The 13899-nt window shown below is 34.8% G+C and overlaps 1 protein-coding gene across 2 annotated transcripts in view; it reads left to right on the forward strand.

The window, feature by feature from the left end:
• The first annotated feature begins 1006 nt into the window (after positions 1–1006).
• The window catches only part of Uba5 (Ubiquitin-like activating enzyme 5), a 47081-nt gene continuing 34188 nt past the window's right edge, over positions 1007–13899 (forward strand). The window contains exons 1-2 of one of the 2 annotated variants that reach the window (XM_089095669.1): positions 1007–1066; positions 13355–13517. In XM_089095669.1, coding sequence (XP_088951795.1) covers positions 13387–13517 — 131 coding nt within the window. In that variant the 5' untranslated portion in view covers positions 1007–1066; positions 13355–13386. Of the gene's footprint in view, positions 1142–13354; positions 13518–13899 lie in introns of both variants that reach the window. The other variant, XM_089095671.1, reaches the window with a different exon arrangement.

A 13899-nucleotide genomic window follows, 5' to 3' on the forward strand; every position in this document is an offset into this window, starting at 1 on the left:
ACTTAATGTGAATCTAAGGTGGTTAAATCATTTTGCTTGGTCTAAAACAAAATGTTTCTAGCCTTTTCCCCTCAAGTCTTGAAAAATCACTTTTAAGCACCTGAATCAAATTTTATAATTTGACTTGACGTGAAGGCCGCTGTAATTTTATATACTGTTGACTGTTTATGACGTTAGTACTGTAAATACTACTAAAGCTGTTGATCAATCATCAGTCAGCAATTACTTTTTTGAAAAAACAAGAAAATCGTTCCAAATAGTTTAACAGTGGAAATTTGAATGACTTACGGTGTTACTGATTTCAGAAGTATAGTTGTGGGACTTTTCAACTATTTAAAAACAAATTGTAATCACAAATTTTGTCAGAATTCTTGTGGGATTGGAGTAAGGAGGTCTTTCACCTTGTTGCAAACACATGGGACTGGTGCTTTTAAAATTTCGGTTAATTTCGTAATTTGAAAAAAATCATCAGCACTTTCAGTTTTTAAAGAATAAGGTTTATTTGATGTTTTTACCAGAACACCTTTCAAACGAGTTGACATTAAAAAAATAATATAATTAGGCCCTATCGCTTTTTGAGAAAGCAGGAGCATTGCGCTAAATTTAACAAATTATTCACAGTGGTGATATTTTTTTAAGCATAACTCACCTGAGTTTATTTGCATATATTTCGTCATGCAAGTGCTGTAAATTAAATAGTTAAATAGAAGTGTGTTCTTTACAGCAAGTGCTGTAAAGAAAATAAAACATTCAACATACAAAACGTTAGAAAACACAAAATCGAAAGATAATGCTTTCATCAACAAGAAGAAACAGCACCAGATTGAATAAAAAAAATTTGTGTAAGCTAGATTTAGAACTGTCAAGCTCAGTTTTAATACTTATTAATTTATTGTGTAAAATCAATTTCGGCTTAGAAAACCTGTCCATAATTTTGCTAAGAGTTCTTATGGTATACTAACAAGTTCGATTTCTGTAGGAGTTTGGCACTATGGCTGTACTTCTCTAAAAGAAGAAATTAATTAAAATTAGTCAATTTCAACAATTATTGGATCATAAATAAAGGGTAGACAACTATGCCTATATTTATTCAGATTACATGTCAAGCTTCAACGTCCTACATTTGACCTCATTAATATGAGTAAGATATAGATACTAGGCCTATTGATACTTGTACCCTACTATAAATAGCCTAGGCCTACTCTTGCCTACTATAGATATAATACTATCAACTCAAAGCTGTCTGAGGCCAACACAGCCTCGTACATGGTATAATTCTACTTTAGCTACTTTTGGCTATCACGTAAAGGTTTAGGTTAGGAAAATGAAACTTTCAGGGATGGGTCAACAGGCTAAGGTATTTTCTAGGAAGGTATTTTGGTAAATATATACCAAATCATATTATTGAGTTGGGAATAAAGTGAACACACTATTTGATGCCTTATTTTATGCTGATTACAAACATAATAATCCTTTCTGTTGGAAATGATTTTTAGCCCTGCCCCCAAACCTACCTCCCACCTCCATTGGTACTATAATATTTCTGTAATGTAAATTTATAGGGGGGGGGGGGGCGAAAATTAATTTCTAATAGAAAAGGGTGTTATATTTGTAATCAGCATAAAAAAAGGCATTGAATGGTATATTCACTTTATTCCTAACTCAATAATATGATTTGGTATATATTTACTGGTATGTTTAAGCACCTATCTTGGTAAATATCTACCAAATCATATTATTGACTTACACATAAAGTGAATATACCACTCAGTGCCTTTTTTCATGCTGATTACAAATATAATAATCATTTCTATTGGAAATGATTTTCAGCCCCCCCCCTAACCTAACCCCCACCCCCATATGTGCAAATATATATCCTAAATTGACATTTATAGGGGGGAGGGCTAAAATTCATTTCCAATAGAAGAGGTTGTTATATTTGTAATCAGCATGAAAAAAGGCATTGAATGGTATATTCACTTTATTCCTAACTCAATAATATGATTTGGTATATATTTACTGGTATGTTTAAGTACCTATCTTGGTAAATATCTACCAAATCATATTATTGACTTACACATAAAGTGAATATACCACTCGATGCCTTTTTTATGCCAATTACAAAATTAATAATCATTTCTATTGGAAATGAATTTCAGCCCCCCTCCCCCTATATGCCGATTCAGGGTATATATTTCTACATAAGGGGGGGGGGTAAAGTTTAAACTTACTTCCCATTTACATCAGCAACAAAACCCCCCCCCCCCTAATGTAGAAATATATATCCTGAATTGGCATATATAGAGGGGGGGGGGGCTGAAATTCATTTCCGATAGAAATGATTATTATATTTGTAATCAGCATAAAAAAAAGGCATCAAGTGGTATATTCACTTTGTGTGTAAGTCAATAATATGATTTGGTATATATTTACCCCTATCTCTACTCCTTCTCCCTTTAGAGGGTCCTGACCTTTGATGATCTTTAAATTTGTATGTTATAAAAGTAAAACCTTGCAAAATAGATCTTCTGCTTAAATGCCATAGGCCTACAACAAAATTGTTTTCAGCTTCACAATTTTCCTCAATCCCAATTTATAAGGTTTTAAACATATTCAAATGCATTTTGTAAATTAAAAAAAAATACATTGATATGGCTTAAAATTCTACTCAAAGAACAGGAATTGCGTTTTCAGAACTAAAGCCAGAGAAAAAGAAACATAACTGAAAATTAAGGTAAAATGTTGTTTTGTTAAAATTTTAATAGGTCAACCTGTCATGTTGGCAATTTTCAGGACCCTCTGAAGAGAGAAGGAGTAGAGGTAGGTATTTGAAAATAGGCCACTTCCCCAGGACATACTATAGCCTGTAGACCCATCCCTGATAGTTTCATTTTCCCAACCTAACCCCTTTCCAAGATAGCCAAAAGTAGCTAAAGCAGAATTTTACCTTGTACACTCCTCCTCCATCCATGTCTATTCATAGTTTTAAATCTTGAACATCCACCACATGGCTAATATGGGAATAAAGGTCATTTGTGATGCAAACAGATGTTATATTTAGATTGAGGATGTAATTCTAGGTATATATTTGCATATTAGAGGGGTGGGGGTATATATGGTATGAATATATAGGTCCTAAGAAATTCATGAATTTCTTAGAAAAACTGGAAAAACAAGGAAAGAAGTGACGATAAAGGCTCTCCCCCTGCAAAATGTGTTAACTAGGATTATGCTGCATATTATGGAGTAAGAATTGTTTTCTTAATAGGCCTATGTTTCCTTATGTCCAGCTAGACTCCTAGGCTTAAAATACTGGTTGGCAGGTTGGCTAATTTAAAGATTTGTATATATATATACACTGTCAAATTAGCCATCTGGTGGTATCCCTTAAATCTTTCTTTTTGAAATCCTCCCAACCCAACCATGGACAGCTTGCTTTCTGTTTAGTCCTAGACAGTTGGCCAAAAGAAATTTTCATCCTTCATCAATCTTCATCATCTGTTAAGTGTGAGCAAAATGAATGATTTTTTAGAGGTTTTGCAAGTTCAGGGTGCTAGAATAGGTTTAAAAATTATTGTTAAGAAGACTAAGTTGCTAAGGGTAGGAATAAGTGAAGATGAAAGGGGGATGTTGGGTAATGAAAAGATTGATCAGGTGGACATCTTCACTTAGCTTGGTAATATGATTAGTAAAGACATTGGGAGCAGTGAAGGTTTTAAAAGTAGAATAGCCAAGACTCAAGGTGTTTTCTCATAATTGAAAAAGAATTGCAAAAATAGGAAGATAAGTCTATAAATCAAGATTAGAATATTGGAAGCTACAGTAATGACAGTGGTCAAATATGGTTCTGAAGGATGGGCACACCAAAATGCGGATGAAGATTTGTTATATGTTTAATAGAGAAATTGCCTACAGATTGTTCTGGGTACCCTGCTGACTGATTATAATTCAAAACATAGGCTCTACAAAAAGTGTAGTTCAATCCTGCTTTCTAGGGCTATAATGAGAGAAAGGTTGACATGGCTAGGGCACATTCTAATGATGAAGGATGACAAATTGCTAAAGTATGTTGTTTTTGCCATCCGTCTAGGTCTAACCAGAAAGCAGGCTGCCTGTTGTTGGGCTGCTAGGATAAGATCAGATATTTATTTCAAAAAAATTCTATCACAAACCCTGAAGGGCTGAATTTTTATTTTGGAGTCATAAAAAAAGCACAACAACTAAAAAGCAGGCAGAACAACAATATCAGAATGTTGAAACCATTCATTAGTCAAAAATATTAAGAGGCAAAATATCAGAAAGTTAAAAAGTAAAAACCAAAAAAAGAGCAAAATAGAATATATGTTAAAAATGTTTAAAATAGAACATATAAAAAGGGGGATGGAACAAAAGAATCAAACAAACATAAAACTTTGGTATCACCAGTGCCATAAAAAAGAAGGGAAACCTAGTGGTTTATTTTATAAGTAATGAAGGGGAGAAAGTTTTTTTCATACCTGGAGGTAAAGCAACTGGATGAGCAATGGTGAAAGATTTAAGTGAATTGGGGAAATCCCTGGTAGGTTGTAAAGAGGGATGCAGAAGGAACATGTGTAGTTGTGTTGGCCTCAGGTGTTTTGGTGTTGCAGTGAGTTGTTAGTAGTAGTAGTAGTAGTAGTAGTTGCCTTTGTTAATAGATTCAATTTTTTTTATACCCTGAGTATAAAAAATCATGTAATTTAACAATTTTATGTGCTAAAACCATCTAGGTTATTTAATTACATTGCCTTGTTGTTATCTACATTGCTATTATTTCTTTGGTAATTTCAATTAATTGACTCCAATTTGGCAACATGTTGCTGGTGTGATTCTTGTTGGCCAATCAGTAACCATTCAAGGTGGCTTGCTGCTTCTACCATTTTGCACTTTAACAATTTATGACTTTTTACATTTCTTTGCTGGGTCTATTTTTATTTCTATATTACTCTACAGTTTTCTTTGTATGCTATGCAGCACCTTTGCTTGATTTATTGGTCCTATCAGGACAGCTTAGAGAACAATGAGACCAGGCACCTCAATGTTGACCTTTCACTTGCCATGGTTTCAACTTCTTCCACAAGGATGTGGACTTGGGCAATGATTTCCTTGGCTCTGTCTTTCCACCTAGTGGGGAGCTTCAGCTGGGACCTTTCCATTTGTGTAGTGCACTTTAATTGAATACAACCTGTGGTGGGATATCAAGTGGCAGATGCAGCAGGTTGCCATAGTGGTAAAAAGTATGCTGGGCAAACTGCATTGAGAAAGGAGATTGCAAAGTACATAACAGGAGCTTATTTATTAAGTATTAGTTTTTTTCTAAAATATAAAGGACAAGAGCAGTTTTTAATGGATGTGTATAATATGAAGCATTGTTTCAATAAATGACCAAATGAATCATGCTTATCAAAAGTTGAGAATACACAAATTGTCACATAACCACAATCCTTAGTTAATTAAAAGAATTGAAATATGTAATTGCAGTGTGGTAAGAGAAAGACTCGTGGATCATTATCAATGATGTGGGTATTAACATTGAAGGGATGTTAAAGTAGATAGTCTCTGTAGAGGAAAATAAAAGTAAGGTGACATTTTATGTATATTGGGAAGAGACATTTCAACTCTTATCTGACGCACATATTGCACTGAGGAATGGTGGTTGAAATCATACAGAAAAAGAAACAAGTTCAATGCATAAAAACATCACAAAGAGAAAGGTTTCCAACATGTTAAATTGTAAGTTTAACCAAAAAAAGTAATGTCTACAAAAAAAAGTTTAGCTGTAAAATAGATACTAAGTAAAAACAGGGACTCTAGATCTCAAGTTTGTTTAGGCTGATCAGTAAGTAGTTACAAGGTAGGCAAATTAGTATTATGAAGAACAATTTTCTCAAATTGCTCTTTTGATTCCTAGAATTGTTCCTAATGACTAGGTAATGTCTAAACAAATAATCAAAATCTATATATTTTAATTTGTCATCATTAAATGTTAAATCCAATGGGAATTTTTCAAATTATCAGGTTTTTGGATATTGTAAATAATGCCCAATTATTTTTATTAACTGTAACTTGTAGATGTGAACTGTGTGTTAGAAAACTCTAGGAGAAGTCTACAAAAAATTGACCAGCTTGTAATATGTGCTTTATGTTTTTTTTTGTGCTCAGTGAGGCAAATAGTATTTTATATTAGCAAATTACAGGAAAGGCAACATCATTCAGAAGTTTGGAAATAGTGAATTCATGATATGACCAAATTATATTTGACAGCTCTCCCATATGCAGAGAATATTGACTTTTAGACTGATGCAGTTAACAAACCTCCAGTTGACAGATAAATATTGAAAAAAACCTTCAGTTGACAAATAAATGTTGACACAAACCTCTAGTTGACTTGTTCAGATAAATGTCTGTCTATGTATAATATGAAGATACTTCAGGAACTCTCATTGTTGGACTCTGGTACCATTGAGGACAAAATTAGGATTGCTTTTTGATAAACATCTCCTCTGATGCTACTCTGTCCCTCAATTTCTCTTAGAGGCTTCAGTATTAAATCAGATGTAATAGAACATCTCATAGTTTAATCTCACTTTGCTTAGTATCAGCATTGAACAGCCCATCAAGAAACAACCAAATCAAAAAATACAATAAAAGTCTAAGTATATTGGCTTCACACCCTTTATAAATTAAACTAGCCTAAACAGAACATATAAAAGGAAAACACAACAGATGCTATCAGAGGCAATGCTATAGTGTTGCCTATAGTAAAGCCCATACAGCTCCAATGTTTTATTATTTTTATTTTATTTTTCCCAGAGGTACTTCATATGGAATGGGTCGTTGCATAAACTTCAAAGGGGGCTCATTTGATTGGAAATTGAGAGTTATAGTTCCCTTTTTAAGAGTCACAAGTAATCGGAGGGCAACTACCCCCCCCCCCCTCTCCCACGCCTTTCTTTCCTTTCTTTTCTCAAATACATCCAATAAAAGTTTTGAGATAGTCATTTTGTTAAAAATAGTTCAAAGGTCATATAACAAAAATCCGGTGTCGACACAAGCCCACAGGGCCCGGAGCCAGGCGTTGTAAGTTATGCCCTGGGAGCATATATGGTTGTTATGGTAGGGATGCTTGTATAAACTTCAGAGAGGGCTCATTTCATTGGAAATTCAAAGTTCTAGTTTACTTTTTAAGAGTCATAAGAGATTGGAGGGTAACCAGGCCCCCTCCCCATGCTCTTTTTTCCACAAATGCATCTGAAAAAAAAAAATGTTATAGCAATTTTGTTAAAAATGTTTTAAAGATCATATAACAAAAATTCCGGTGTCGACTCGAACCTGCAGGACTGGGGGGCAGGTGTTGAACATTACGCCCTGGGGGCATATATGGTTCATATGGAAGGGATGCTCGTATAATCTTTAGGGATGGCTCATTTGATTGGAAGTTGAAAGTTTTAGTGCCATTTTTAAGAGTCAAAGAGGTCGGAGGGCAACTAGACCCTCTATTACCTTTTTCCTCAAACCCATCAGATAAGACTTTCTTGATAGCCATTCTTTTTAAATAGTTCAAAGATCATAACAAAACTCCGGGGTTGACACAACCCCCCAGGGCCCAAGGGCAGGCGTTGGAAGTTATGCCCTGGGGGAATATATACTTCTTATGGAAGAGATGCTTGTACAAAATGCTGAGAGGGCTCATTTGATTGGAAATTGAAAGTTCTAGTTCAGTTTTTGTGAGTAAAAAACCATGCACCATTTCATCAAATGTATTTGATAAAAATTTTGAGATAGTCATTTTGTTAAAAATAGTTTCAAAGTCAGATAACAAAAACTCAGGTGTCAAAACAACCCAACAGGGCATGGTGGAATGCATTTTAAGTTATGCCCTGGAGGCATATACGGTTCTTATGAAAGGGATGCTCGTATAAACTTCAGATAGTGCACATTGGATTGGAAACTGAAAGTTTGACTTCACTTTTCAGAGTCAAAAGAGATCCGAGGGATACTAGTCCCCCCCCCCCCCTATGACTTTTTTTCCAAACCCATCCGATGAAATTCTAAGATAGCCATTTTGTTAAAAATAGTTCAAAGGTCAGATACAAAAATCTTTGGTGTTGATACAACCCCCCAGGGCCATGGGGCAGGCATTCTAAGTTATGCCTTGGTGGCATGCATGGTTCTTCTGAAAGGGATGCTTGTATAAACTTCAGAGGGGGCTCATTTGATTTGGAAATTGAAAGTTCTAGTTCAATTTTTAAAGAGTCAAAAGAGACCAAAGCTTAATTGGTCCCCATGCGCCCTTTTTCCCCAAACCCATCTCATTTGATTGGAAATTGAAAGTTCTAGTTCACTTTTTAAGAGTCAAGAGATCAAAGGGTAACTAGCCTCCCCCCACGCCCTTTTTTCCCAAACCCATCTGCTATAAATTTGAGATAGCCATTTTAAAAAAAAATAGATAACAAAAAACTGGTGTTGACACAACCCCCCAGGGCCTGGGGGTAGGCATTGTCAGTGTTGTGCTGGGGGCGTATATGGTTCATATGAAAGGTATGCTTGTAAAAACTTCAGAGATGGCTCATTTGGTTGGAAATTGAAAGTTCGAGTTCACTTTTTAAGAGTCAAAAGAGATCCGAGGGCAACTAGCCCCCCCCCATGCTTTTGTTTCCAAACCGATCCGATGAAAATTTTGAGATAGCGATTTTGTTAAAAATAGCTCAAAGGTCAGATAAGAAAAACTCCTTTGTAGACGCAACCCCCATGGCTTGGGGGCAGGTGTTGTAAGTAATGCTCTGGGGGCATATATCGTATTTATGCAAGGGATGCTCGTAGAAACTTCAGAGAGGGTTCATTTGATTCGAAATTGAAAGTTCTTGTTCACTTTTTAAGAGTCAAAAGAGATTGGAGGACAACTAGCCCCCCTCTCCACGCCCTTTTTTCCTCAAACCCATTTGATGAGAACCTTGAGAGAGCCATTTTTTTCAAAATGGTTCAAAAATCATATAACAAAAACTCTGGGATCAACACAACCCCCAGGGCCTGAGGGCAGGCGTTGTAAGTTATGCCTTGTGGGAATATATGGTTCTTATGGAAGGGATGCATGTAAAGACTTCAGAGAGGGTTCATCTGATCGGAAATTGAAAGTTCTAGCCTACTTCAGTTTTGAGAGTCAAAACAGATTGGAGGGCAACTAGCCCCCCCCCATGCCCCTTTTTCCCCAAGTGCATCTGATAACAATTTTGAGATAGCCATTTTGTTAAAAATAGTTCAAAAGTCAGATAACAAAAAATCAGGTGTTGACACAACCCCCAGGTCCTGGGGGCAGGCGTTGTTATTTATGCCCTCAGGGCACATATGGTTCTTATGGAAGGAATGTTCGTATAAACTTCATAGAGGGCTCATTTGATTGGAAATTGAAAGATCGAGTTCACTTTTTAAGAGTAAAAAGAGATCCGAGGGCAACTAGCCCCCCAGGCCTTTTTTTTTTAAACCCATTCAATGAAAATTTTGAGATAGCCATTTTGTTAAAAATGGTTCAAATGTCAGATAAGAAAAACTCCTGTGTCGACGCAACCCCCCAGGGCCCGGTGGCAGGCGTTCTAAGTAATGCTCTGGGGGCATATACGGGTTTTATGGAAGGGATGTTTGTATAAACTTTGGAGAGGGCCCATTTCATTGGAAACTGAAAGTTCTTGTTCACTTTTTAAGAGTCAAAAGAGATCAGAGGTTAACTAGCCTGCCCCCCTCTCCCACTCCACACACTATTTTCCTCAAACCCATCCAATAATAGCATTGGGAGAGCCATCCATTTCAAAATGGTTCAAAGAAATGAAAACTCCGGGGTCAACATAATCCTTCCAGGCTTGGGATAGGCGTTCCAAGTTATGCCTGGGGGGCATATATGGTTCTTATGGAAGGGATGCTCGTATAAACTTCAAAGAGGGCTCATTTGATTGGAAACTGAAAGTTTTAGTTCACTTTTTAAGAGTCAAAAGAGGTTGCAGGGCAACTAGCCCCCCCTCCATGCATTTTTCCCTCAAACCCATCCAATAAGAATAAGATAGCCATTTTTAAAAAAAAAATAGTTCAAAGATCATATAACTAAAATTCCAGGGTCGATACAACCCCCACGGCTCGGGGACAGTCATTGCAACTTATGCACTGGTGGCATAAATGGTTTTTATGGAACGGATGCTTGTAAAAACTTCAGAGAGGGCTCATTTGAATGGAAACCGAAAGTTTTTGTTAAATTTTTAAGAGTCAAAAGAGATTGTATATTTTTTTTAAATTTTATTATTTTTTTTGGGGGGGTGGGGAAGGGGACGGGTGACCCTAGCCTGGGTTATTAATGTTTGATGTGAGGGGTATTGAGTTTGTTTAACATTTTTTGTGGTTTGGTTTCAAATATATATTTGGAATTTGGTTTAATTCATTGGATTGTCCTACATCTTCTTTTTTTTTTTTGGGGGGGGGGGGTCTCTTAAAATCGCTTTTTGTAAGGATCTTTTAAATATTATTTTTTTTTCTTTGTTTTATTTTGTGTGTGTGTGTGTGTTTGCGTGTTGAGTCTTTAAAAGGTTGAAATGCATTATTTTGAAAATGCTTTTCTTTTTTTTTAGTATTTGTGTCATTTCTGTTTTCCCCTGTTTTTTTCCTGGACAAAGAGCCTTACATGGGATTCTATGTTAAAGTGTTTTCGTCGTAAATATTGGTTGAATAAATTGATTGATTGATTGATAAATATACAATTGATATTAATGTAAATGAATAAATAAATCTTAAAACGAGTGAAACTTAAATTGAATATGCAAATCAAGCTTGAAACAAACAAAAATCACTACAAACAAGTGTTTGGGTATTACCTCCTTTTCTCACTGTAAAACTCTAAAACCTACTGCATCTTTTGCGCTTTACTGAAAACTATATGTGTCTTGAACAGGGTTTGAAAGTAGGTCTATTAACAATATCAAGTTGAATATTTGATATATAATGATATTAACTGTTGAAATATCCATCAGTTCAAGACTATATTTCACTGTAATTTTATTTTATTTTTCAATGCTGTAAGAACTGGAAAATAAAACATTTGTAATATAAATCATTTTCAATGAAACGACAGTGACGCAGTAGGTTTTAGGTTCTTACAGTTAGGGGAGGGGGCAGTATCCAAACTCTTGTTTGTTGTTAAACTATATTTGTCTTGAACAATTTTTTAAAGAACTAGTAAATTTAAACTGAATATTTGATGTACAATGATATTAATTGCTGAAATCTCATCAGTTCAAAACTTTACTGTAGTTTTAATGTTTATTTTCAATATCAAGTACAAAAGAAAATATCTTTAACAAAATTTGTTTTCAGTAAAGCGCCAATGACATAGTAGGTTTTCGACTTTTACAGTGAGAGATGGAGGCGATACCCAAACACTTGTTTGAAGTGATTTTTTTTCGTTTCAAGCTTGATTTGCATATTCAATTTAAGCATTTCTTGCTTTGAGATCTATTTATTCCTTTATAATATTGCTAGTTGTATGTTTTTTTGCTATGATTGTTTATTTAATTTCTGTTTGTTTTGGGTTCCATTTATTCTTTAATAGTAATGTCTGGTCGTTTTGAGTCTGAATTTTAACAGGTATTTGTATCTGCTGATATTAAGGTTAAAATGGCCTTTACTTTTCTTTGAAAAACTTCTTTTTCGGAATTTTTTTTTTTTAATTAATACCAAAAGAAAAATGAATGGAAAATGGAATTCTATCAAATGAAACAATCTTTTGAAAAAAAAAAAATCAAAGTCAAGTATGCCCTATGTTAAAATGAAGTCTCCTCTGGCTCTAAGAGGCTTCAACAGTAAATCAGCTCTACAAAAATGTGTCACAAACCAATTTTATTTTTTCAGTATCAGCTGTGAACAGCCCATCTAAAGAATAAAAAATTGTAATGTCTATTTTGGCTTCAGATCCTTTAGCCTTAAAAAAAAAACTTGTCTAAGCAAAGTAGGCTACCTAAGAAAATACAACAGATGCTATGCAGAAACCAAAAAACAAATAAAAAGAAAAACTCGCACTTAAGCAAAATCCAAAGTGGCAAAGCACAAACATCAAAGCAACAAAGTAAAGATATTTGTGTATATATGCTATTGTGCATACAAATTATCATCAAATGTCGAGTTCTATCAAATAGATCCCTCCATCTTTATTTTTGCTAATCCCCTTAGACATAATTTTTTTTATTTCTTTAAAACTTTGTGAAAGACCCATCACTTTGAAAAAATATTCTTGTTTTGTATTCTTGTTCAGACTTATTCTTTTTCAGAAGAACAAATAGATATTCTGCAGCTACTGAATCAAAAGTTTTTGGTTTTTATAATCAAACAGTTTGTGGAACGAACTGTAGGTAAGGAGTGACATGGCTCAATACTAACCAAAAATTCTAAAAGACGAAACTGTGATATCAACAGATATATCAATAGTTCCACCTTTGAATTGTGTTTTTTGATTCGGTCCAGCTCACTTGGCAGAAACGTTAAACTTTTCGTTCTGTTTACACTATTAAAAATGGGTCAGTGACGACCTGAAATAACCATTAACCCAATTGATCAGCAGTCTGGTTCACATGAAAATTTGGAGGATTGGCTGAATTGATACGCGCCAAATCTATTGCCGGTAATGGAATTAGGTGGAAGTAGTGGTATTATTGCTGGTTCTTATTAGTGCTTATTATGCTGGTTCCAAATACATAAGATTGATTACGTTTAGTGTTACATATAGAAGTCTATGCGCCTGAGAAATTTTGCCTGATTTTCGAAAAAAAGGGAAAACACGCCCTAAAAGTGTAAAGAATCTGAATGAAAATCATACCAATGGATTCAGCATATCAGAGGAACACTAGTGTTGAGGTTTCAAGCTCCTATATGCAAAAATGGGGCATTTGTATATTTAGTCAGGAGAAAGATCATAAATGTGTTTATTTGTTATTTTTTCCCATGGGTAATTGTATCCAACTGATGGTCCTAGAATATCGAAAAAGGGCTCATTTGAACTGAAAGTAAAAACTCTTGTGCCCTTTTTAAGTGACCAAAAGATTGGAGGGCAACTAGCTCCCATCCCACGCTATTTTTTTCCAATTTCGTCTGATCAAAGACTTGAGATAACAATTTTGTTCGGCTTAGTTGAAAAGTCCCAAAATTATGGCTTTGATGATAAAGTACCCCCCCCCTTCCGGGGAATAGTTGAAAAATATAATCTTCTCTCCAAAATACATTCCAACATCCATTCCATGTCATTTTCCATATTACCAATCAACAATTCTTTTCCCAAGTATTTTTAAAATATATTTTTCCATTGTAGTCCACAGTTGATTTAAATTACTCGACATAGTAATGGCGACTGTTCAAGACCTAATGAGGAAAATAGAAATTCTTGAGAGTCAACTGAGGGATGCTCAAAGCAGGAAACAGAGAGATAAGATTGACAAGATGTCCTCTGAAGTTGTTGATTCAAATCCATATAGGCAAGTCTTTAAAGCTTTGTTTCAGTAGAGCACCCACGCCTGCCAGTTGTGTCAATTCATGGAAATTTAGAAATAAAATTAAAAAGGGAGACTGGGGAAATAAAAGTAAAAGTGGGATTGGGGGTCAAAATGCAATTGTCAAAGTCTAGTGGGGCAAATTTGTCAGTCTTTTTCAATTTCTTCAAAGAAAATACTGAAAAATTTATTTTTCAATATAAAAAATACCCTGAAGAGAGGGTTTTAAATAAAAGTTCAAATAGGGATAAAGTCATTTTAATAGACAGTATTTCACAAACAGTGATAGAAATTCACAAAAAATACCAGATATTTCGGTCACATATGCAGTGACCGAAATATCTGGTATTTTTTGTGAATTTCTATC

The sequence above is a fragment of the Artemia sp. Qi Xiang Cuo genome, chromosome 10 (genome assembly GCF_049724085.1).
Source record: "Artemia sp. Qi Xiang Cuo chromosome 10, ASM4972408v1, whole genome shotgun sequence".
Taxonomy (NCBI): domain Eukaryota; kingdom Metazoa; phylum Arthropoda; class Branchiopoda; order Anostraca; family Artemiidae; genus Artemia; species Artemia sp. Qi Xiang Cuo.